Source organism: Erythrolamprus reginae, chromosome 1 (assembly GCF_031021105.1).
Source record: "Erythrolamprus reginae isolate rEryReg1 chromosome 1, rEryReg1.hap1, whole genome shotgun sequence".
Lineage (NCBI taxonomy): Eukaryota > Metazoa > Chordata > Lepidosauria > Squamata > Dipsadidae > Erythrolamprus > Erythrolamprus reginae.
In genome coordinates this window covers 319,076,507-319,102,063 of record NC_091950.1, presented here as the reverse complement: position 1 = coordinate 319,102,063, position 25,557 = coordinate 319,076,507, and the positions used below count along the sequence as shown (strand labels likewise).

Below are 25,557 nucleotides of genomic sequence, written 5' to 3'. Positions count from 1 at the left end.
CTTGTAAATGTTTAGAACATAGTTATTGATTGATCCACAAAGTTATTGATCCGCAAAGCCAGAGCAAATGCTGTGACGTTGGTGCCTACACGTGTGCCCATCATGTGGCAGAACATTTCGTGCCTGTATAGGCCTTACCAGCCACCTGTGGACACATCGCGTACAGTCCACAACCCATTAGATATCAAGGTCCCCTTCAAACACGATGGATGGACATCATCATTGATTGTTGATACAATTATTTTTCCTATCAAAAAGAACAAAGTAGATCAGAGGAACTGTAAAAATAGTTATTCATTATTAGGACAGTTCGAAGCAGTCAATAGAAGTACAGTATTGGCAAAACGTATGAGTACTGTACTTCCTCACCTGCATGCAGACACTCAAGACAACTTTGAAAGACTGTGTGAGGTTTCAGCGGATGCTATTCCTCTCAGCTCAAAGCATCCTCTCAGCATTTTCCTCACCAGCACATTTTATCCTATGCTCCTTTTACAAAAGTCCTTCGGCCGTGTTTTATTTCGCTCTACTAAACTATTAAGCTGTCACCATAACTTTAATTTTTTAATGAGGAAGGAAAAGGAAATGCTTAACTTTATGATGGACCACCACTTTTTACTAAATGAAATCTCTAACTGTCAACATTTATTTTGTTTTGTAATTTTGGGCAAATCCATGCAGGTTTATCAAGGAGTGAAGAAGCATGGCTTCTTGCAACCTCACATCTTAGCAGAGCAGGATGTAGTGATCACTACATATGATGTCCTCCGGTGTGAGCTGAATTATGTCGACATTCCACATAGCAATAGTGAAGACGGACGCCGTTTCAGAAACCAGAAACGTTATATGGCCATTCCTAGTCCCTTGGTAGCTGTGGAGTGGTGGAGAATTTGCCTAGATGAGGCACAGATGGTAGAATGTACCACTGCAAAGGTGAGGCAATCCTTTGGGAACTGGTGCTACTGTTCAACCATTGGAGATGTAAATGTGCCCTTGCACTTTATCTTTCAGAAGTGGGTAAATTATGAGTTTCCCCTAAAGGTATTTGCTTCTAACTATTTTCCCTGATGGAGGCTTGATAGGATATGAAGCATATCCATTTTTAAAATAATAACTTTACATAATGTATTCTGACAGTTTAAAGAAGTAGGTCATGATGTCTGTTATATAGCTTCATGGCTTAAAGCACGAGATTGATTTAATGCTATCTCAAGAGGCACAAGATATGCCTTTGGGTTTAGAAGATGTAAAACTGTTAGCATTGACTTTGAAAATGCCCATCCCTGCAACTAGTAGAAGATATTGCTAAAACAATTATTTTCAAAGATTATCATTATATTTTACAATGTTATGTGTCGTCTATTCCTAAATAGTTCAGGGAACCTTATTGAAATATAAACTATTTATTATTTTTTAAATTTATGGGGTGGCACAGTGGCTCAGCAGTTAAGAAGCTAAGCTTGTCAGTTGGAAAACCAGCAACCTAGGTTTGAGATCCGAGCATCACATAATGGAGTTAGTTCCCATCCTTGCTTCAGCTCCTGCCAACTTAGCAGTTCAAAAGCTGAATAGCTGAATAGTTATTGCTTTAGTGGGAAGGTAACAGCGCTCCATGATGTCATACCATCATGTGTCATACTGGCCACATGACCATGTTTATAGACAGCGCTGGCTCAATGACCTTGAAATGGAGATGAGCACTGCCCCCTATAGTTGGCAATGACTAACTGAGTAAAATCCACAGGGATCCACTCCTTTACCTTTCTTTAAACCCCTTAATTTCATAAGCTTGTGAAATGAAAGTAACATGGTGGCCCATCACATTGATCAGTGTTAAAGTATTCCATAGTATTGAGGCTACAATAAAGAAAACCTGTCTTGTTTTAGGAATCTCCTTGCTATGAGAGAAGTAGACTCTTTCCAGTAGTCCTGGCAAGATGGGGAGAATTTATTTGCAGAAGAAAGTTTCTAATATAGTTTGAAATTATGTTATAAATGTTTTATAAATAATAATGAGCACTTTGAATTGGCTCTGAAAGATTGCTGAAAATCAGTGGTTATTGAGAAATTGGTATTTGGCAAAGAAATAAAAGTTACATTAGCAAGTTTTACTTACCAACAGCCTGAAGCTGCATTCTGTGCAATGTATGGTTTCCAGAGAACTACATGATTATTGTATGCATCAATTTTGCCAGGGCTTCCTGCTTCCTATTCATAATATTGCATCGGTCTAAACTGGACAAGGGCTCCCCTGGATGTTGCCTTGATCTTACAGCTCTGTTTGCTGCCTAGCTCTTGGATTTAATATTGTGAATGTCATGATCCTATCTTACGTTTTCTGTCATCCTGTATAGGCTGCAGAAATGGCACTCCGTTTGAGTGGAATCAATCGCTGGTGTGTCACTGGCACACCGGTACAGCGAGGACTTGAAGGTGAATGATCATAACTTTGTGTTTTAAGTTATTATCAGTGATCACTGACCAATATTTTGAAAATCAGCATTACTTGATGGTGGATTACATAGGCCAGTGATGGTGAACCTATGGCACGGGTACCACAAGTGGCACATGGAGCCATATCTGCTGGCATATGAGCCATTGCCCTAGCTCAGCTCCAATGTGTGTGCTGGCCAGCTGACTTTTTGGCTCACACAGAGGTTAGGGAGGGCGTTTTTAGCTTCCAGAGACCCTCCAGAGGGATGGGGGAGGGCGTTTTTACTCTCCCCCGGCTCCAGGGAAGCCTTTGGAGCCTGGGGAGGGTGAAACATGAGCCTACTGGGGCCTCCAGAAATTGGTGTTTTCGGCCTCCAGAGGGCATCTAGAGGTGGGAGAAGCTGCTTTTGCCCTTCCCAGGTATTGAATTATGGGTATGGGAACTTGCACATGCGCGATAGCGTGCGCACACGTTCTTTTGGCACCCAAGGAAAAAAAGGTTCGGCATCACTGACATAGGCTATTTGTAAAATAGTAGGCTATTTATTTTAAGTTTTCAAAAAAGTCTAGTTTTAACTTGTCATATGATGAGCTAAAGTAGAATATATATATATATTCTACTTTAGCTCATCATATATAATATTTTAAATAGATTTTGAAAGATTACTCCTGCATTTGGTAAACTTTACTCTTTCTCTGCAACAGATTTGTATGGATTAGTACTTTTCCTTGGTGCTGATCCTTACTGGGTCAAATATTGGTGGGATCAGCTTCTGTATCGACCATACTGCAGGAAAAATACACAGCCTCTTTACAATTTCATAGCCAAGATAATGTGGAGGTCAGCAAAGAAGGACGTGATTGATCAAGTAAACATTTCAGTTTTTATTAACTTTTTTTAAGATAACATTTTGTACCCAAATTTTAATGTTTATTATTGTTTCATTTTGTTAGATTCAAATCCCTCCTCAGACAGAAGAAATACATTGGCTTCATTTTTCTCCTGTGGAGAGGCATTTTTATCATCGCCAACATGAGGTGTGCTGCCAGGATGCGTTGGTAAAACTCAGGAAGATTTCAGATTGGTCTCACAAACTTAGTAGCTTGGATAGGAGGACAGTGACTTCCATTTTGTATCCTTTGCTACGTCTGAGACAGGCCTGTTGTCACCCACAAGCTGTTCGTGGAGAATTCTTGCCTCTACAGAAAAGGTTAATTTTACTTTTCAAAATGGATTTAGATTCTTATTATTAATATGGAATGTTCAGTCCCTGAAGCTCTATTTACACTATAGTATTCAAAAATACCTACAGATATTCAAAAAAGATGGGCTTTTAATTCTAACTTCCCACTACCATTATTACCGGTAGCTGCCAGTAGTCTTAACATTACCTATGACTTTATAACAGTAAGCCAGTACACTTCTTCTTTTCTGATAGTATACAAAACAAAGATAATCACTTAAAAAAAAAAATACATATGGCCAGTATGGCTTGTTTTGAAATTTTATTCAGGACACTATGGACTTCTGCCCTTTGTTTTCTTATTGTAGCTACAGTATATATGGTTCCCCAATTATATACAAATAAATTATCCTTTTCTGACAAGTAATATGATTGCTAAGAGTCTGCACTGACTTGATAGCATGAATCAATTTTTAATAATATGCTGAGACATCTGTATGAATAAAGAGATGGGAAAAAACCTAAACTAAAATAGATTTAGTCAATTATCTAACCTTGATTTCTTATATATCTTCCCTGGTATATATTTATCCTTGGTATTATTGCTACTAAATATTTAGTGTTGCCACTTTCTGAGACATTTTCTAGTCCTGTGAAGTCCTCTTAACATTATATTTCCAGTATCTAAAAAAACAAGTTAATGCTATGCTAAGCAATCAAAAATTGTACGACCAAAACCTAGTTGACATAAGCTGCCGAGATGCTTTTGTCCTTCTCCTTTTCTTTTTTCTTTTTCCCTGTACTTTTTACTCCTCCTGTTTTCTTTTAATTTATCTTGTATTAGATTACTATTATAATAAAAATTCTTAATAAAAATTACATATTAAAAATAAGCTATCATATTTTACAACATTTACAACAACAGCAAAGCATGAGATGAGCAACTAATAGTGGCATCTAAACATTTCCACCATTGTCACCATTAGCACTGACCTCTGTGGGAAGTTCAAACCAAAATATTTTTTTGAAATCACAGTCTCTAGGATTCCAGAAAACTTTACTTTAGACAACAGTATTTTTGGAATACACCTCCTTTCTGTATAGTTTAAATAGATCCAACATATATTGGATAGGAATTTTATTTGCTTTGTTAGATAATTTATTCACACAAAAATAATCCAAACAATTTAGTTAGAAAATGTCTAAAACTGATTACTTCATTCAAAGCTAATTATTTACAATGAAATCAACAGTGTTGAAGAAATACTAACTTAATGTGTCCACCATTAATGAAATCAGGTTAAAATTTCAATTAGGGGCAGGGGCTGAAAAATAATTGTGGTGAATAATTGTCTGTTTCTCCTTTTTCTTCTCTTGAAGAAGGAGTAGCAAATCCTAGTGAAATTTATAGTTGACAGTTCGTGCCATCACTGTACTAGAAATATTATACAACCCTGTTTTCGGAGGTTACTATTTCTATTAAGGTTTACCACAATAGTTGTTTAAAACATTGTACTTTCCGGAAATGTGTAGATGGGATCTAGTGGTTTTAATCTTAGATTACAGATAGCCTTGGTTATTGATTTGATAACTGTTTGAAGTGGACAATGATGAATGAATGACTGGTCCTTAAAGTTCTAGCCATCCTAGCACCCCCAATCCAGTCATGTGGCAACTGGTTCATTTTAACAATTGTAGCATCCCATAATCATATGATTGCCACTGGTTGTTAATGGGGGAGTTGGAAAAGCAAGGCCAGAAGTCACTCTTGTAGTGCCTCTTCATGCCCACCCACACCCATGTGGCACTGCAGTGCCATTTCCCATGTTCACTTCCACAAATGCCTCAGCAGTCCTTCCCATATCTATCCAGATTCACATGGTCCTGCAGCACCCCTTCACATGCTTGCCTGCATCTCCTTCCTCACCTGCACTTACCGAGTGCTTTTGTTATTTTGGCATCCTAATAGTTAGGCACATACAGTTTTCCCTGCTTTTGCTTTGTTGCGCCCTCCATTATTTTAACTATTCATTGTTGTTGATCAGTCGTCGTCTTCTTTACTTCCTCTTTTACTGCTTCGGGTGTCAAGGGAGATACAACATTCTGGCTCTTGCTCTTCTAGCGGCCTCAACCATTGTTAATTGACATTGTTGTAGTCACTTTTACTTGATCAATCACTTTTACTTGAGTCAGTTACATTCTCTGTCCACACTTATGATTTCTCCCACATTGTGCAAATTGTGTGCAAATTTAAAGCCTGTGGCCAAGAGCATTGTCTATTCTTTCTTCTGCAGTAATTTGGATAGCTATTAGAATTACGTCTATAATTCATGTTTGGGTCTTTGTTCCAGCACAATGACAATGGAAGAGCTTTTAACATCTCTACAGAAAAAATGTCGGATAGAATGTGAAGAAGCTCATCGCCAACTGGTGTGTGCTCTTAATGGCTTAGCTGGTATTCATATTATTAAAGGTAAAAAAAAACTTTGGAAATAGTACGGGATGATTCTTTGACTTGGAAATATATTCTGTTCTTTTTATTTTAATTTGTAACAGGTAGTCCTCAACTTACGAATAAAAAAGAGACCAGAAAATGTGTTGTTAAGCAGTAGAGTTATTAAATAAGGCATAATAAGTTATTAAATAAGGCCCTCATCACCTCGAGGTTCGACTACTGTAATGCTCTCTCCATGGGGCTACCTTTGAAAAGTGTTCGGAAACTTCAGATCGTGCAGAATGCAGCTGCGAGAGCAGTCATGGGCCTACCTAGGTATGCCCATGTTTCACCAACACTCCGCAGCCTGCATTGGTTGCCGATCAACTTCCGGTCACAATTCAAAGTGTTGGTTATGACCTTTAAAGCCCTTCATGGCACTGGACCAGAATATCTCCGAGACTGCCTGCTGCCGCACGAATCCCAGCGACCGATTAGGTCCCACAAAGTGGGCCTTCTCCGGGTCCCGTCAACTAAACAATGTCGGTTGGCGGGCCCCAGGGGAAGAGCCTTCTCTGTGGTGGCCCCGACCCTCTGGAACCAACTCCCCCCGGAGATTAGAACTGCCCCTACTCTCCTTGCCTTTCATAAACTCCTTAAGACCCACCTGTGTCGTCAGGCATGGGGGAACTGAGACATCTCCCCCGGGCATATACAATTTATGAATGGTATGTGTGTATGTATGTGTGCTTAGAAAATGGGGTTTTTAAAATGTTTTTAGTAGGAATTTAGATTTGCTGAAACTGTTTTCTGTTATTCTGTTGTGAGCCGCCCCGAGTCTGCGGAGAGGGGCGGCATACAAATCTAAATAAACATAAACAAACATAAACATAATATTGCACTGAATATCACAACATTTTTTGCTAGTCATTACATGAATCACCATTATCTTTAAGCAACACATCCCATAACTCTGACTTGTAACCTTCTGTGCAGCTTCCCCATTGACCTTGCTTGTCAGAAGCCAGCTCAGAAGGTCACAAATAGTGGTCACATGACTGCAGGATACTTCAACTGTTGTAACTACACTACAGTTGCCAAGTATCTGAATCTGAATCACATGACGGCAGGGATAATGCGACTATCATAAGTGTGAGAACTAGTTGTAAGTCACTTTTTTCAGCGCCATCATAATTTCGAACAATTACTAACCAAATGGTCGTTGAGAACTGCCTGTATATTAGTTAAATTAAGTTAAATTAAAATAAGCTATTTGATTTTCACTAGATTCTTCCAAGCAAAAAGTAGCTGTCATCTGAATGTAGTTGCCTAATGAGAATAGCAAAGAATATGTAGAATCGTACTGTTTTGGCTTTCAGAAACAAAACTAAGTAAAATTTAAATAATACAGTGTGTAAATTGAAGCATGTCAGACTTTTGTATTATGTTGCTAACATATTTTGATTGATTGATAGATTAATAAATTGATTGATTGTGTGCCATCAAACTAGTATTGACTCTTAGTGATAACATAAGTAGTTTTCTCCAGGATAATCTCCCCAGCCAGGCCCTTCAGGACTTCCAATAATATACTCATTACTGTTGTAACTGAGAAAATCCATGTTGCTGCTGGTTGTTCTCTTTCCTTCCATACTTGCTAGCATTATGATTATCCCCAGAAAGCTGTGTTTTTGCATAATGTGTCCAAATTTGGGCTTGGAGTGAAAATGTCGTGAGTTGGTAGATTTTGATGATCCATCTATTCTTTTGGCTACCTCTGGTATTCTCGGGAATCTTCTCTAACACCAAAGTTCAAAGTGTCAGTGATCTTTATATATTGCTTTTTTGAAGTCCAAACCGCACTTTGCCACGGAGTATCAGAGGGAAAAGCATTGCCTGCACAATTCTGATGCATCATGGCATTTGAATATTTTTCCAGGGCTTTCACAGCTGCTCTAGGAAGGGCTGATCTGCAGAGTATTTTTGATTGCTGGTTCCTTTATTGTTGATGGTTGAACCTGAAATGTAGGTGTTCTCTATCACTTTAGTAACTTTATTTATTCCTCCGGTTTTAAAATTATTCTTATCTTTATCAGTCCAACTTTCCTCATATTCAGTATACAGGTAGTCCTTGCTTAATGATCCTAATTGAAGCCTTAACACTAACGGAAACAGTGGCCCAGTAGAAAGTCATGCAATCACAACCGTGCTTTCCAGCTGGAAAGAAACGAGATTTAGTCAGTTTCATATCTTCAGCTTTGTTCTTCTACACATCAAAAGCAATGAAATTGCAGCCACAAGGCATTACATAGAGCTTACAATACTCTTAAAATCTCTGCATCTCCAGTCTTTCCGCTCTGTGAGGAGAGAGAGAGGAAAAAACCTAACAATTTCTATACACATTCTCTTTGCCTAACCCTTTCCCACTGTCAATACAATCACATTGCTTTCGATAGGGTTACCCTTGAAGAGCATTCAGATGCTAAGGTGGTGCAGATCTCAGGGCCCCAATAATTGTACATGTATGTTTATGTTTATGTTTATTTAGATTTGTATGCCGCCCCTCTCCGCAGACTCGGGGCGGCTCACAACAAAGTGAAAAACAATTTACAACAAATCTAAATTTCTACTAAAAACATTTTAAAAACCCCATTTTCTAGACACACATATATACACACATACCATTCATAAATTGTATATGCCCGGGGGAGATGTCTCAATTCCCCCATGCCTGGCGACATAGGTGGGTCTTAAGGAGCTTACGAAAGTCAAGGAGAGTAGGGGCAGTTCTAATCTCCGGGGGGAGTTGGTTCCAGAGGGCCGGGGCCACCACAGAGAAGGCTCTTCCCCTGGGGCCCGCCAACCGACATTGTTTAGTTGACGGGACCCGGAGAAGGCCCACTCTGTGGGACCTAATCGGTCGCTGGGATTCGTGCGGCAGCAGGCGGTATATGTAACACTGCGGCTTCGTGAACTGCATTGGCTGCTGGTCTGCTTCCAAGTGTAATTCAAGGTGTTGGTAATCATCTTTTAAGCCCAATTCAGATCCAAGCTACTTGAGGGACCATCTCATCCCAGTGGGACTGTCCTGTCCTATTATTTCAACATCAGGCACATTGGAGTATGGTTTAAATTTGAAAACAGATTGAACTGTTTTCTTTGGAGTCATAAAATTAGAACAGAAAGAGAAACATGGATATCAATTGATAGTGGTTTCGTATTACAGTGATCCCTCGATCATCGCGAGGGTTCCGTTCCAGGACCCCTCGCGATGATCGATTTGTCGCGAAGTAGCGGTGCGGAAGTAAAAACACCATCTGCGCATGCGCAGATGGTGTTTTTATTTCCACAGCAGCAGCGAGGAGCCGAAGATTGGGTTTCCCCGCCGCCTCGCTGCTGCTGCTTGTCCGCGCGCGTGCCGCCCGCCCCCTGCGCTGTTGCTGGGGCCGCTTCTCAGCTGAGAAGCGGCCCTGGGGTTTCCTCCGCGCGCGCGCGTGCTGCCCACCCCCCGCGCTGTTGCTGGGGCCGCTTCTCAGCTGAGAAGCGGCCCTGGGGTTTCCTCCGCGCGCGCGCGTGCTGCCCGCCCCCCGCGCTGTTGCTGGGGCCGCTTCTCAGCTGAGAAGCGGCCCTGGGGTTTCCTCCGCGCGCGCGCGTGCTGCCCGCCCCCCGCGCTGTTGCTGGGGCCGCTTCTCAGCTGAGAAGCGGCCCTGGGGTTTCCTCCGCGCGCGCGCGTGCTGCCCACCCCCCCGCGCTGTTGCTGGGGCCGCTTCTCAGCTGAGAAGCGGCCCTGGGGTTTCCCCGCGCGTGTGCCGCCCACCCGCCCACGCCGTTGCTCGCGCCTTACCGGGGCAAGAGGGGGAAGACCCAGGGAAGCCTCTGCCCGGCGGGGAAACTCCACCATCTACGCATGCGTGGAAGGGCACGCATGCGCAGATGGTGGAGTTTACTTCCGGGTTGAAAACTCGCGATATAGCGTTTAGCGAACATCGAGATCGCGAAACTCGAGGGATCACTGTATACTTGAATTGTACCTCATTCATTATTTGAAGTATAGCACATAACTGTCATCTCCTGGTATATTTTTATCAACTTCAATCACAAGGCATGCAAGGAACAGTGAGGACAGTACTTTGAGAACCAGCCAGCAGAAATCAATGTAAATAATATGAATTATTTGGTCACTTCATTTATCTGAGTTTTAGTAGAAGGATTATAGCAATGGAAAGAAATTCAATGGGAGCATTCCACAAGTCTATTCAGTAAGAGGTTTGACTTACCATTTGGTAATTGAAACAGACAGTCACATACATGACAGATTCACCCTGAACTATCTGAACAAAGAGAGCTGGCAGGACAAAGATGGGGCTTCGGATTTTGGATATTTTGGTTTATTAATTCCAAAAGAATTCCCTGAATAATACTTCATATTATTTTTCCTTTACACCCTCTTTGCTGAAAAGAATGACTCGAGAAATGTCATCTTTTTTTCATTATGGGAATAATAATTCTGTAGTAAACTTTTTTTTAAATATCATTTTCAGAGTAAAGTTTGGTAATTCATGTCCTTTACAGTTAGAGTTACCGGTATATATTCTCAGGTAGGTCTTTAAAAGAGGTCACGATGATGTATAATTTTATATAAGCAGAAAACAGAAATGCAATGATCTACTCTGAAATGTGCCAATTTTTCAGGAGAATATGCTTTGGCAGCAGACTTGTACAGAGAAGTTCTACGATCCTCTGAAGAACATAAAGAGAAGCTCAAAACAGATTCATTGCAAGTATGTACACTAATTTGAATTTTTTTGAAACAGCCCATAGACTAATGTGTTTTTTAAACATCTAAACCTTTATGAATTCATTTATGAATAAACAAGTACTGAGCAATTATTACATCTGCATTTTGTTTTATTTTGCAGTTGTGATTGATGCAAATGGGTCTAAATAATATTGTTAAAGAACATCTTAAATAAATGCAGTTCTTTCTTTAGAATAAAACTGTGTACATATAAATACTCCATTTAGCATTGAATTATCTTAATTTATTGGCATGTGGTATTTTTAAAATCCTTATGGGTATTTTTGAAGGGATTGCATCAGTTTATTCGGAACATGATACTTTGCAGGCTTTCAAGACTGGGGTCAGGCCTTTGACTGTGCCAGGTCAGGAAATAGGTTCCATGAACAAAATGTCAGTATTCTTCTTTACTGATCAACAGGTAATCCTTGACTTATCACTCTTCATTCAGTGACTGTTCACAGTTGTAGCAATGATGAATGAAGGGATTTACAACTGGTCCCTGAAGTTACAGGTCTTACAGCACCCCTGCTGTCAGGTGATTATTATCTGAGTGATTGACAACTCTTTTGCACTTAAGACCAGTTGCCAAGTACCCTGGGATCACATGTTTGCCATTTGCAAACTTTATTTGCTGGCTTCTCTAGGAAGTCATTGGGAAAGCTAGCAGGGAAAGTCGCAAGTTGCTGAGGTAAATCTCTACCTGCTCACCCTTCCCAGCTCCTCTGGGGCCCCTCTCAATTCCCCCCGCTGCCCTACAAAATCATGTCTGATGCTGAGCTTCACCATCTTCTGCAGGCACAGTATGCCAGAATGGCACTACGCAAGGTAGCTGCTGGCCATGCCCGGCCTTGCTTGTGCCGTTCTCCAAATCGCATGCACTGTTCTCCAAGACCGCATGCCTGTTATTGTGAGAAGATGGCCACACATGGCCAGCAGCTGCCTCCTAATGCCAGAAAAGCGACATCTTGTTAGTAGCAAGATCAATAAGATGGTGATGGTCAGTTCAGGTGGCAGGGCCCTGGGATTCAGGGTGGCAAAGGTGATTGCAGCTAGGCCTGGGCTGGGGTGCTTCCTGCGATAAAGCAGCTGTTGGAACTTCTCAGGATATAGAGGCTTTGCACTGCACTCTTGGAGTTTCCCAGGAGACAGCGACCTTGTGCTATGCTTCTAGACGAGGGGTAGACAAAGGTGGCTCTTCTATGACTTGTGGACTTCAACTCCCAGAATTCCTGAGCCAATCATGCTATCTCAGGAATTCTCTAGGAGTTGAAGTCCACGTATCATAGAAGAGCCAACTTTGCCTATCCCTGTTCTAGACCATGCTGGGGTAGCTAAAGCTTCCAGGGTGGCCACAGTTTCATGCTGTGCAGTAGCTCAGGGTCCAGAGTCATGGTATGTGACAAAATACCTGAGCCACAAGTTTCTGGGGCTGCTTGCTGCCCTGCAACGAAGGGTGCAGGAGGACCAAAAGAATAGAGATGGGGGGCATAGCCGGTTGGGAGGAGTTGAAGGAGAGGCAGTCTTTTACCTTGGAAGAACCAAGGCTAGGGCTGGGAGAGTTCAAGTTGGTATGTTTTGGATTGGGGTAGATCCTTGCCTAATGGCTAGTGGAATTTGCTGAATGACTTCAGTGTGGCATGCCAGGATTGCCATCGCTAAGCAATGGGGGTCATCTGATGTCGCTTTATGGCTGCGTTACTTAACAAAGGAAATTCTAGTCCCAGTTGTAATCATGAGTTAAGGACTACTTGTATTCTTTCTCCAAGGTCATTTCTGTGGTTCTCCACAGTTACTGAATTGAGTTCAGTAATTTTCTGGAACAAATTATTGAATCAATTTTGTGTGGTTGTATTCTATTTGTCATTGTCTAGGTGACTGATACATTTGTATACACTCGTTTGACAGCGATAATTTGAAATGATGGTTCTTTCATTTCAGCTTCTGAATACGTTGAAAGCTTTTGAAATAAAGAATGTGTGTGTTTTCCAGTTATTGATTTACAATATTTATATTATCTCACATCACACATTTCCATTCTAAAAGCCTACTTTTTTCTCCCTCCCCATTTCTTTGATGTGCTATTGGCAGGGTTTGTGAAGGTCAAACACAGAATCTGGAGCAAATAATGCCATGAATTCAAGGAGCCTCCCCCCTGCCCCCCAGCTCCAATTTTCTGCTTTTAGTACACTATTTCAATTCAGCAGTGAAAATGTTTTCATCTGGTCAGAAATACATGTTTTGGACAAAAGAGGCAAAGGGCTTAAGGCAACCATTTTAAAACCTTTCATTCTTCCATCTGAAAAATTCCTGCATATGACCAGAATTTTTCATCACATCATCATTCATATTCCTTGCAGCCCTCACAGATCTTTACTTTAAAACATAAAAATAAAAGCGATACCATTCACCAGACAAAATAGCAATTCTGTTCAGTTGCTCTAATCTGTAAATGAGTATATGCAATATTGTACAATTGAGAGTAAGAAATTATGTTCTAAGTTTCCTTAGTGTGCAAATCTGTTACACAAAATGGATCCCTATTACAGTATTCAGTATATAATAGACTTCATGACAGCCATATTTGTTACATTGACAGAGACTTCATTCTACACACAATCTGATGGAACTTCTGACAGCAAATCATCCTGGGATACCACCCACTTTAAGGGATGGCAGACTTAAGGAAGAGGTACTTGTTCACTGTATACATTTGAGGGTGTATGTGTGAAGGAGTTCCAATTTTCAAAAAAATAATGAGTAAAAAATAGATTTGTCTACAAACAACATTTCCATGGGATATTTCATGATAAACTCTGGAGTAATAAATCTGGCTAGCAAAACATTATCATGGGATGAGGAATGAGGATTCTTTGTCTCCTGAGAAGCACCCATGTCTGTTAATTATACTTTGCTGTCCTTTGATGAAATCATTAATCAAACCAGGCTAATATTCTAGAATAACTTTGTTTAATTACAGTAATATATCTAAGAAGTAATTATTTCTTTGTTAAAAGGGTTTCTGTTAAGGTTATATGACCACTCCATCTTTCATTTCAATGCAGTGTGAACAACTCCACCAGCATTATATGAGTAAATCAAATGCAGAAGTTGCTGAAGCTCATCAGGCTTTGCAGCCAGTTATACAGACAATTCATGAACTCCAAAGGAAAGTAAGACATGGCTGCGATTATTTGATTTATCTTTTTAACATACAGAGATAATATATTTTTGCATCCTTTATTGCAGGGCATCTTGAATTCAGGATGTGCATATGTTTTGAATTAGACAATATTAGAAATATGCTCAAGATAACATGCCTCATCCCATACATTTCCAAATTCAGAATGGTTTAATTTGAAATGTTTTGTACCGCAAAAAAATGAAGTTCTGTTATAAATTTAGTGAATTAAAAATATGATTGTTTATTAACAGCCTATCATTAGATTCTTTAGAAATGTTTAAGTGGTGGTCACATCTTATTTTTTTTCTTTATTAAGAAAATAAAGTATTAAAATATCTAGCTTAGAAATAGTTCTAAGACTAATTTAGCCAAATTGTTAAAACACATATTGTGGTCATTATTATCATTATCATTATTATTATTATTATTATTATTATTATTATTATTAATTTATTAGATTTGTATGCCGCCCCTCTCCGTAGATCAGATAACTTTAAAAATGTCTCCACATTAGAATTATCTGCTAGGACAGTAACTATGTTCTTGGCCATGTTCTTCAAATAATTCTTTATTAAAAACACAATGTATTTATTATAGTTTCAGCTAGTGTCTCTCTTCCTAGGCATCGGTTTAGTTTCTGTATATGCTATTGTTAGATGCTGCCTCTGTACCAAACTGAGAACAAAACAGTACCCACTGAGTATAGTAATTCCTCCAGATTTATTGTGATATAGACATCCAAACCAATACTAATCAATCAGAAGCTGATTGCCATGTTGGCTTCTTAACTTATATTTTGCATGAAGCTCGACCATAAGGCAATCTTGTAGCATAGGATGGAGATAAAAAAATATGTGTATCTTTGATTCCTGTCTTCCAGACCAGTTGTGAGGGTCAATAATTAATTCCTCTATATCCCAGATCAGAAGGTATCTTTTCACTAAGGAAACTTTTATAATTAGGATCTGTAGAAAGTGTGATATCATACTTGCATTCTGCTTTGGCAATGAGCTCAGTTAGATGTTTTAGCCTAACTTCATAAAATTGACATGAGGTAAGACAGTACAGCTGGTTGAGCTTCATAGCTCAGCGGGGGCATCATCTATGCCTGCTGGTCAAAGTCTGACACTGTTCCTCCATGCTAGAGAGAGCATTGTGCAGCACTAGAAATGACAGATGTAGTTATGGAATGACTCACTGAATCATGGAGGCATTCATCTTTGGAAGCATTAGCAATGGATTATTTACAAGGCAATGTCTTTGAGAGTGCAGTTTTTCAGTGAATAAAAATCTTTGCTTTAGGTAGATCTTGTATTTTTTTATTCAGAAACTGCCCTAAGGTATCTGAAGCATTTACTCCTTTTTTTTTTTTTGAGAATTTCACAAACTAGGTAGTGATAGGAATTTTGTAACTCAGTATTGATCCAAAAGTAAGAAGTTGTTGTTGTAGTCCTTTATTCTACCAGGAATGCTAGGGTCAAGAAAAAATACATTGTCAGACTATTTTGGAAAGACAGTTCTGGTTGTAAATAGGAACACCCTGCAAGATGGAAATGCTATCAAAAATTGATTTACATAAACACATTGACAAACATATATTTATAGCTGGATTTTTCAGATTGATTTAAAGTTATTACGTAAGTTGCTAAAGATTCCCTAGTATAATATTGCATTACATCGGAACTTGTTAAAATCATCTGGACTTGTATTATTGCATATTCATGTACGATGTTCTTCTTTCCTTTGGTTATTATTTTTTTAAGTCATACTACTACTCCATTAACTCAGTTTCTTTGGATAATGTATTTTTTCTTTGATACTTGCAGAAGACAACTTTTCTCATCATTAGTTTGATCTCATAGTACTGTTAAGCCTATCATGATACAACCTGGTCCAGGAAAGCACAAGGGACATTTATTTATGGTCACAATTTTTCTGCTATACCCCAGATACGCTCCAGTTCACCTTGGTGGTTGGATGTGATTCAGTCAGCAATACAGCACGCAATAGATGAGGAGCTTGTACAGCGAGTACAAAATGATCTAACCAGCAACTACAAACAGCAAATGAATAAGCTCTCTATGGTAGATAAGTAAGTCACAAATGGAAAAAATGTTGCTAAATTTCAACTTCTTCATTGAAGTTATAATGTTGTTTATGGGAGAATTCCTAAACGTTTGCAATAAACTTGCAATATTAAATGGACCTGTAGGGTTTTACATTCATGCTGGGCAATCTTGATTAAATGAGGGAGAGATGGAAGAAATTCTCATGCTGGTTGTTAATGTTCAAATTGTATTGACTATTGTACAAATTGTATAATGGGTAAATCTTGACTATTGCAATGTGCTCTACATGGGGCTATCCTTGAAGAGCGTTCGGAGACTTCAGCTGGTGCAAAATGCAGCAGCGCATGCAATAACGGGTTTACCAAGGTATGCCCGTATTACTCCAACTTTACGCGAACTGCATTGGTTGCCAGTCGGTCTTCGAACGCAATTCAAGGTGTTGGCTATTACCTTTAAAGCCTTAAATAGCTCGGGGCCAGACTATTTACGGGACCGCCTTCTCCCTCATGCTTGGGTGCGGCCAGTAAGGGCCTATAGAGTCAGCCTTATCCAGGTCCCAGCCGCCAAACAATGTCGGTTGGCAGGGCCTTGGGGAAGAGCCTTCTCTGTGGTGGCTCTGACCCTTTGGAATCAACTGCACTATCTCCACCCTACTGGTCTTCCGGAAAGCCATTAAGACCTGAATTTTCCCACAGGCCTGGAGTTAAGATTGACTGCAAGTATGTATGGCTTTTTATGATATTATTGCTTTTATTGCACTGTTGATTTTATTGTTACATTTTTATTGCTTTTTAGTAAATAATAAGTAAGCAAGTAAGTAAGTATGAGCTGGTGTATTCATGATACCACAAGGCCTGCTCTAACTGTTTAAGACTTCCAGTGGATCTGTTCAGGCTAGTTTGTCTGATAACTTATGTTATCTGTCCATAGCCAATCAGAGGAGCAAATAGAATTAAAGTAATTTAAATTAAACGGAAATAACTTTCTATTGTGCCACAAATTTAATAAATAATAAATAATAACTATTGCATTATGGAGTCGGTGGATGTTGTGAGTGCTCCTCATCCACCTCTGATAATGTATAGATTCTGAGGAGGATGAGCCAGGCCCATCTTGGTACCCTGGGCCAGTGGTGTTGCCAGCTGATTCAGAGAGCGAGAGTGAGGGAGCAATAGACCTGGATGAACCCAAAGGACCACCAGAGGTGGCAGATATGCCAATGATAGTAGAGTCTGACTTAGAGGAGGAGCAGGAAGATCTGGAGCTTTTGCTAGATGCCCGCTTTAGAAGATTAAGAAAAAGGAAGTAGTCTGTAGTTTGTGAACTCTAGGGAATTGTTGAAAATTTCCTATAGGTATTTAAGGGTGGAGTATGGGTAATTTGGGGTGGAGTTACAACATTTTGCAATGAAGTTGGATGATGATTTGAGGTCTCAGCCAGGCTATGCAAGCCACTTGTTATTTTCCTGCTAAAAATTATTGGAGAAAATGTGCCCTGTCTTCTGAGATGCTGGGAAGCTGTAATTAGTAAGTCTGTGAAATTGGAGAGTTCTTATCTCATGAAAGAATGCACCAATAGCTTTGATCTTTGGCAGTAGCCTAGCCGCAACTGATATCTCTTAATTATCCTCACTGAGAAACTTGCCAAGACTATCTCACATGTATGACTTTGGCTTGTAAAAATGGGACTTTATATATTAAAAGACTGATTTGAAAATATCCTTTGTTTTTAAGCTGTATAGGCCTGGGATAGAATATAGCTTTTTTTTTTTCATAGCACCTCTCTTGTAAATTGATCTGCATACTCTCTATCCTTTTTTCCTGGCTATGTGTTTGTGTGCGCGCAAAACCATTTTTATGTTCTGAAAATATAATATGAAATCTACACATATCTAAGTCCTCCTAAGTCTCCTGAGTCCACAGGAGAAGGCCGGCCTAGAAAGATGGATAGATGGATGGATGGATGGATGGATGGATGGATGGACAGTCTACGGAGAGAGGCGGCATACAAATCAAATAAATAAATAGATAGATAGATAGATAGATAGATAGATAGATAGATAGATAGATAGATAGATAGATAGATAGATAGATAAATAGATAGATAGATAGATAAGTGCACCCCTAAAAAAATTTTTTCTGGAGGTTGCTATTTTGTTTAAAAATCTTATGAAATCACATTGGAAATAGCAGATTGCAACTAAAGCCTGTCCATTTTAAATATGTGACTGAATAGATCTATTCTGAAATCCTCGAGTACCCATTTATCTCTTCCTAGATTTCGTGATTGCAGAGGACTGCAGTATCTTCTGACAACTCAAATGGAAGAAGTAAAGAAACTGCAAAAGCAAGTGAGAGAAGCTGTAAAAAATCTGGAAGGGCCTCCTTCCACAGTGGTTATTGAGGCTGCCACGATTTGCCATCTGCGGCCAGTAAGATTGCCGCTAAACAAGTAGGTGTAAAAAATATTGGCCATGGGACAAACAACAAAGATTTCATTCTGCTTTGCTTTTGTTTGTTATGGTAAAACTGTCATGAGATTGTAATTGGCAAGCTTTATGACAAAAAGAAATTCTGGTAGTTGTACTGTTTTACAAATTATTCAGTTAGTTGATTAAGTAACCTAAGATACATAATTGATGTGTAGTTCACACAATACATACATTTTTATCTTATTTGATTTATTTACATAAATCGATTTTTTAATTGTTGAATTCTCATCAAAACTTAAAGGGAATTGATTGTATATATTTCTGTTGAAGAACTTCCCTTACTTAGCAAGCATCTTTGTTTACTGATCTTTTTGTAAAATTTGTATTCCAGTTGCGTCTTTTGTAAAGCTGATGAATTGTTCACAGAATATGAATCAAAACTTTTTTCGCACACGTAAGTGCTTATTGCTTTCTTTTTTCTTTCATTACACTTAACGACAAAATCAAACATCTAAAAGTAATTATTGATAAAAATTCCTGAAAGATCTGTGTACTTTCTGAACTTTAGTGCTGCCAAAAAAAGGGGATGCATTCTTTATTTTAGGAACCATTGTGCCCTTTATCCAGTGTGCACGGCTTAAATGAATTGCTTTCTGTCACTGTGCTCTTTGAAGAAGGAATTATATTTGGAGATGATGGGTTTGTTTTTTAAGATAATGATATCATATCATATGTTCTCATGTCCTTGCGGCATCCTTTCCAGTTAAGAAAGTGTATTTTCTTTTCTTTTGCCAATATCTTTGTTTTTATTAAGATGTATAGAATCTTCAGACATGATGACAGCTGTAATGTTTTTGCATTAAAGTGTAAAAGGCCAGATGGCGATCTTTGAAGAAATGATAGAAGATGAAGAAGGCCTGGTTGATGATCGTTTGCCTACCACCAGCAGAGGTCTCTGGGCAGCAAGTGAAACGGAGCGCTCCTTGAAAGCGATATTGTCTTTTGCCAAAGCTCATAGGCTGGATTCCAAGGCAACTGAAGAAGGCAACGTTTTCTTGGAACTTTTTGAAGCATGGAAAAAGGAATATAAGGTATAACAAGAAGAATAAATCTCAGAGAAATCTATAAAAATAATTGTTTGGCATCAGGCATATGGACAATTCAAGCATAACCTGAAACTATATACCACTAAGTAAGCTGCAAGACATAAGATGTAGATTCAGATTAACTTTATTACATACCATTGCAAAACACTAAAAATGCTTGTAATATATATAAAAAGAAATGAATTAACAGGCAATAGAATGTATTGTGAATTTAATCAGGTGTTAATTCATTAGGTCCTGCCAAATTTTGTAGATGGTAAAAAAACCCCCAAAACTTTGCCACATTTAGAGAATGTTCTCATCTGAAAGTAGGTATCTTAAACAGAATAAATCTAGTGTCTAAAATAATCTGTTAATAGCAGGCATGTAAGACAAAGATGGATGTCTATATATACTTGACTTTTTAAAATAATCCTGTTGTTCATGCATCAACTTGCTTTATCCAGTAAGAAATAGTTGTTTGGAATGGGAAGAATTTGTAAGGAAGGAATAGTAGTTTGGAATGTAAGGAATTTGAAACTGCTGGCATTAATCAGTATTAAAAGTGGGGAATAATATCTTCATTTTTGGTTGTTTGAAAATACATAGACTAGCTGATAAATGTATCCATAATATATTTATGGCTATCTCTTTGATTTTCATGACATGTGCTGTGTATTATTTAAGTGTAATTTATATCCTTAATTCCTGCATAACATAACAGTATCATTTAAGATCAATACATCAATTAAAGTGTATTTCTTCCAGTAACACATTTCATTATGGAAAATTGAATGCTCAAAAAGTTAACTAACTAATAATCTGATTTATGAGTTATCTGCTAGATATCTTTAAGTAAGATGTATCTTGTCCCTAATTCCTATTTACAAATGGGACATAATTGCTTGGATTACTTCTCTAGGTGTTGCAAGATTGTATTCATATGAGTATCCATGTATGTTAAGGAGATATGTGTATCTGGGTATATGTGTGTGTATATGCACATATACATAAATGCACATATATCAATATATTGAGGTAGAAATTACTGGTAGAGTTTTTTGCCTGGTTTTAATGTTTAGAGATGGAACTGCTTGTCATATAATGCACACAGAGAGGGAAACCTAAGTTACTGCTCCAATTATATTTTCTGCCCGTTATTTTAGAATCTGTACAAATCCTGAGATATGTTTTATTGAACACAAGTTAAAGAGATTTTTTTCCTGACCAAAATAATTAACTTTTCAGTTGCTTCATGAATACTGGATGGTCTTAAGAGACCACGTCTCTGCCATTGATGAACTTGCTATGGCCACCGAACGCCTCAGAATACGCCATCCAGAAGAACCAAAACCTAATCACCCTGTTCTTCACATAATTGAGCCACATGAGGTGACATATCTTTATTCTTGAGAAGCTAGAATATTGCTTAATAAGCCATGGTGGATCAGCTTGTAAAGCATTGAGTTGGGGTTAACCTTATTCAATAGTGAGGGCTTTGGCACAAGTTGTTACTTAACTTTGAAAGATTGCTTCCGTGGATTTGAAGTTCAAAACTTCAAATAGCCCTAATGATTAGCAGTCACTAAAGGGTATAATCTGAAACTAAAAACTATTTCAACAATGCCACAGGTATACCTCAGAAATATTTCAGGTTCTGTTTCAGGTTCAAACCATTGCAATAGACTTTTGGCTTCCCATTGTGTGTAAAAGTTACGTTTATACTAAACTGTAATCTATTAAGTGTGCATTAGTGTTATGACTAAAAAAGTACATACCTTAATTAAAAAGTCTTTATTGGTAAAAAAAAAAAAAAGCTAATCATCATCTCAGCCTTCAGTGAGTCATAATCATTTTGCTGCTAAAGAATCTTGTGAAAAACCACATCTGCATGATGTAATAAAATAAAATTTGCCTGTATTTATTAACCTTTTTTTTAACCAACTCTTGCATTATAATGTTGAAAGTCATATGCTTCAGATTTGTTTGTTATAGCAGATAGATTGCTCATCGGCCTTAATGGGTCTTCAAAATTGTTTACAATAAAAACACCATAAAATAGTTCAAGATTAAATCAGTTTTAAACTATAATAGTAGGAGCAATAGTAAGACAATCAAACCATTTATTTATTTATTTATTATTTGGATTTGTATGCCGCCCCTCTCCAAAGACTTGGGGCGGCTCACAACAAGTGAAAACAAATCATAAATAATCCAATTAATTAAAATATTTAAAGATTTAAAAAACCCCATATACTAACAGACACACACACAAGCATACCATGTATAAATTAAACGTGCCCAGGGGGAGATGTTTAATTTCCCCATGCCTGACGGCAAAGGTGGGTTTTGAGGAGTTTACGGAAGGCAGGAAGAGTAGGGGCAGTTCTGATCTCCGGGGGGAGTTGGTTCCAGAGAGCCGGTGCCGCCACAGAGAAGGCTCTTCCCCTGGGGCCCGCCAACCGACATTGTTTAGTTGACGGGACCCGGAGGAGGCCCATTCTGTGGGACCTAATCGGTCGCTGGGATTCGTGCGGCAGAAGGCGGTCTCGGAGATATTCTGGTCCGATGCCATGAAGGGCTTTAAAGGTCATAACCAACACTTTGAATTGTGACCGGAAACTGATCGGCAGCCAATGCAGACAGCGGAGTGATGGTGAAACATGGGCATACCTGGGTATGCCCATGACTGCTCTCGCAGCTGCATTCTGCACGATCTGAAGTTTCCGAACACTTTTCAAAGGTAGCCCCATGTAGAGAGCATTACAGTAGTTGAACCTCGAGGTGATGAGGGCATGAGTGACTGTGAGCAATGAGTCCCGGTCCAGATAGGGCCGCAACTGGTGCACCAGGCGAACCTGGGCAAACGCCCCCCTCGCCACAGCTGAGAGATGGTTTTCTAATGTGAGCTGTGGATCGAGGAGGACGCCCAAGTTGCGGACCCTCTCTGAGGGGGTCAGTACTTCTCCCCCCAGGGTAATGGACGGACAGATGGAATTGTCCTTGGGAGGCAAAACCCACAGCCACTCCGTCTTATCCGGGTTGAGCTTGAGTCTGTTGACACCCATCCAGGCCCCAACAGCCTCCAGGCACCGGCACATCACTTCCACCGCTTCGTTGACTGGGCATGGGGTGGAGATGTAAAGCTGGGTATCATCCGCATATTGATGATACCTCACCCCATGTCCTTGGATGATCTCACCCAGCGGTTTCATGTAGATGTTAAATAGCAAGGGGGAGAGGACCGACCCCTGAGGCACCCCACAAGGGAGAGACCTCGGAGCCGACCTCTGACCCCCTACTAACACCAACTGCGACCGGCCAGAGAGGTAGGAGGAGAACCACTGAAGCACAGTGCCTCCCACCCCCAACCCCTCCAACCGGTGCAGAAGGATACCATGGTCGATGGTATCGAAAGCCGCTGAGAGATCGAGGAGCACCAGGACAGAGGATAAACCCCTGTCCCGGGCCCGCCAGAGATCATCCATCAACGCGACCAAAGCGGTTTCCGTGCTGTAACCGGGCCTGAAACCCGACTGCTGGGGACCTAGATAATCGGCTTCTTCCAAGGACCGCTGGAGCTGGAGTGCCACCACCTTCTTGACAACCTTCCCCATAAAGGTAAGGTTGGAGACTGGACGATAGTTGTTAAGTACGGCTGGGTCCAGGGAAGGCTTCTTGAGGAGGGGGCGCACGAGCGCTTCTTTATAGAGTGTTGGAAAAACTCCCCTCCCCAAGGAAGCATTGGTAATCTCCTGGGCCCAGCTCCGTGTCACCTCCCTGCTGGCCGAGACCAACCAGGAGGGACACGGATCCAGTAGACAGGTGGCGGAACTCACAGCTCCAATGGCCTTGTCCACTTCATCATGTCATATAATGTATGTCATACAATCTTCTCTCCATCTAACTATCTGTTTGCTGCAATTAATGGTGGTTGAAAGACAGAATAATTTTAAACAAAACCGATATTTGTTAATTAATTGGTAATGCTAGAGAAGACGGGTTATTCTACAAAGTTTTTTCACAATGTACGGTAATAGGAGATTTTTCAAAATAAACTTGGTTTCTAGGTGGAACAAAATAGAGTAAAACTTTTGAATGACAAAGCAGTTGCCAAATCACAGCTCCAGAAGAAACTGGGCCAGCTACTCTACCTCAATAACTTAGAAAAGGTAAGATTGAACTTTCTTGGGTTTATATTATACTGTTGCCTAATTCTTTGGAACATCCTTCCCGTCAGTGTATCCAGAGTCATTGGTTTTATATTCAGTTGATGTGATCCTTTACAGTTTCTGGCCATAAACCAACCAAGGATGAATAGAATGGGAATACGTGAGGGTAGGAGAAATTATTTTGAAGATAGGATTTTCTCTTGAGGCCTATTTCATGGATTTAAAAATACTGTATTTCAATATAGAGTCTGCTAGCTGTTTTGAAACAACATGAAAGCATCGCTTACAATTGTGAATTCACTAGGATCATGCCAGCAAATTCCAACCTGTCTAGAATTAGCAACAATAGGGTTTATTTCAAGTTTGCATTGCCTTTCGGAGTTGCTATCTATTTTAAGCCTTGATAGTTATTGGTCTTCAATATTTCTTGTTTGCTAACTAGAGAAATAAATCTAAAATAATCCATATCTATTTTAACCATCTTTAATAATATATAAAAGAATGATTGTAGCAAAAGAAAACAAAAGTAGAACCATTATTAATAGGAGTTTTGGGTGCAATGCCAAAACAATTGGAGCCCCATTTGAACACCATAGGCACTAACAGATTCACCATCAGTCAGTTGCAAAAGGCAGGTGTACTTGGAACAGGTTAATCCGTGCAAACCATCAAATATCCACATCTAGTTATCTCAGATCCTTAGGGGAAGGACTTGATAGATTAATTGAAATGCCAAATTTAATCTGAACATCTGCCTGACTGTGCATCAACCCATAATTATAATTGTATACAGTGATCTCTCGGTTAGCGCGGGGGTTACGTTCCAAGACCTCCCGCGCTAACCGATTTCCGCGTTATATTGGATGCGGAAGTAAAACCACCATCTGCGCATGTGCGCCATTTTTTTCATGGCCGCACATGCGCAGATGGTGGAGTTTGCGTGTGGGCGGCGGGGAAGACCAAGGGAAGATTCCTTCAGCCGCCCAACAGCTGATCTGCTCCGCAGCGCGGAAGCAGCGAGGAGCCGAAGATGGGGTAAAGGCAAAGGGGAAACCCCATCTTCGGCTCCTCGCTGCTGCCGCGCTGCGGATCAGGTGTTGGGCGGCTGAAGGAACCTTCCCTTGGTCTTCCCGCCAGATCACTTGCCGCTTGCCGCTTGCCAGTCCACACACGCCCCCCTGGATGAGCGGCCCCGCATGGCCCCAGCGCCGGACTCCGTTGCCGGCGGGAGGAAAGCGAATGCCACGGGGCTGGGCTCGGCTCCCCCCTCGGCTCCCCCCCTTACCAGCCCCGCCGCGGAAGGCTCCATTCTGTTCCCTGCCGGCCCGATTGAGCGGCCGGCGGTCTCCATTCAGGGAACAGACGTCCACCCCCTCCTCGGAGTCCCCGGCACCCAGCGTCCCCACGCCGCCTCCACCTCCCGGTAATGCGCCCGACCTCTGCCTCTCTCTTTCTCTCTCATATACCACGCCGGCAACAGGGAGAGAAAGAGAGAGAGAACTAGCGTGGACTTATTTTTTATTTTTTAATATTTTATTTTTTTAATTAATATCTTTTGAAAAACCGCGTTGCAGCGTTTCGCGCTAATCGAGAACGCGCAAATCGAGGGACCACTGTATTACAATTCAATCTTTTATAAGTACCAGAATAAAATTAAAATATTAAAACAAAATAGAATAGAACAAGGCATTATAGTGTATTACAATTAATGGTGGACTCATCAATGGGTGGCCAACGTCTCTCTAATTTTTCAGACAATATAATAGC

The 25,557-nt window shown here is 40.1% G+C and overlaps 1 protein-coding gene across 4 annotated transcripts in view; it reads left to right on the top strand.

The window, feature by feature from the left end:
- The window catches only part of SHPRH (SNF2 histone linker PHD RING helicase), a 62,485-nt gene that overhangs the window by 25,034 nt on the left and 11,894 nt on the right, over positions 1-25,557 (top strand). For 3 of the 4 annotated variants that reach the window (XM_070733670.1, XM_070733667.1, XM_070733668.1), the window contains 15 exons: positions 682-933; positions 2,355-2,433; positions 3,139-3,302; positions 3,388-3,644; positions 5,969-6,090; positions 10,744-10,832; positions 11,178-11,270; positions 13,449-13,541; positions 13,915-14,022; positions 15,983-16,125; positions 18,380-18,553; positions 18,925-18,987; positions 19,399-19,624; positions 20,867-21,010; positions 23,689-23,790. In XM_070733670.1, coding sequence (XP_070589771.1) covers positions 682-933; positions 2,355-2,433; positions 3,139-3,302; positions 3,388-3,644; positions 5,969-6,090; positions 10,744-10,832; positions 11,178-11,270; positions 13,449-13,541; positions 13,915-14,022; positions 15,983-16,125; positions 18,380-18,553; positions 18,925-18,987; positions 19,399-19,624; positions 20,867-21,010; positions 23,689-23,790 — 2,109 coding nt within the window. The remainder of the gene's footprint in view (positions 1-681; positions 934-2,354; positions 2,434-3,138; positions 3,303-3,387; positions 3,645-5,968; positions 6,091-10,743; positions 10,833-11,177; positions 11,271-13,448; positions 13,542-13,914; positions 14,023-15,982; positions 16,126-18,379; positions 18,554-18,924; positions 18,988-19,398; positions 19,625-20,866; positions 21,011-23,688; positions 23,791-25,557) is intronic. The other variant, XM_070733669.1, reaches the window with a different exon arrangement.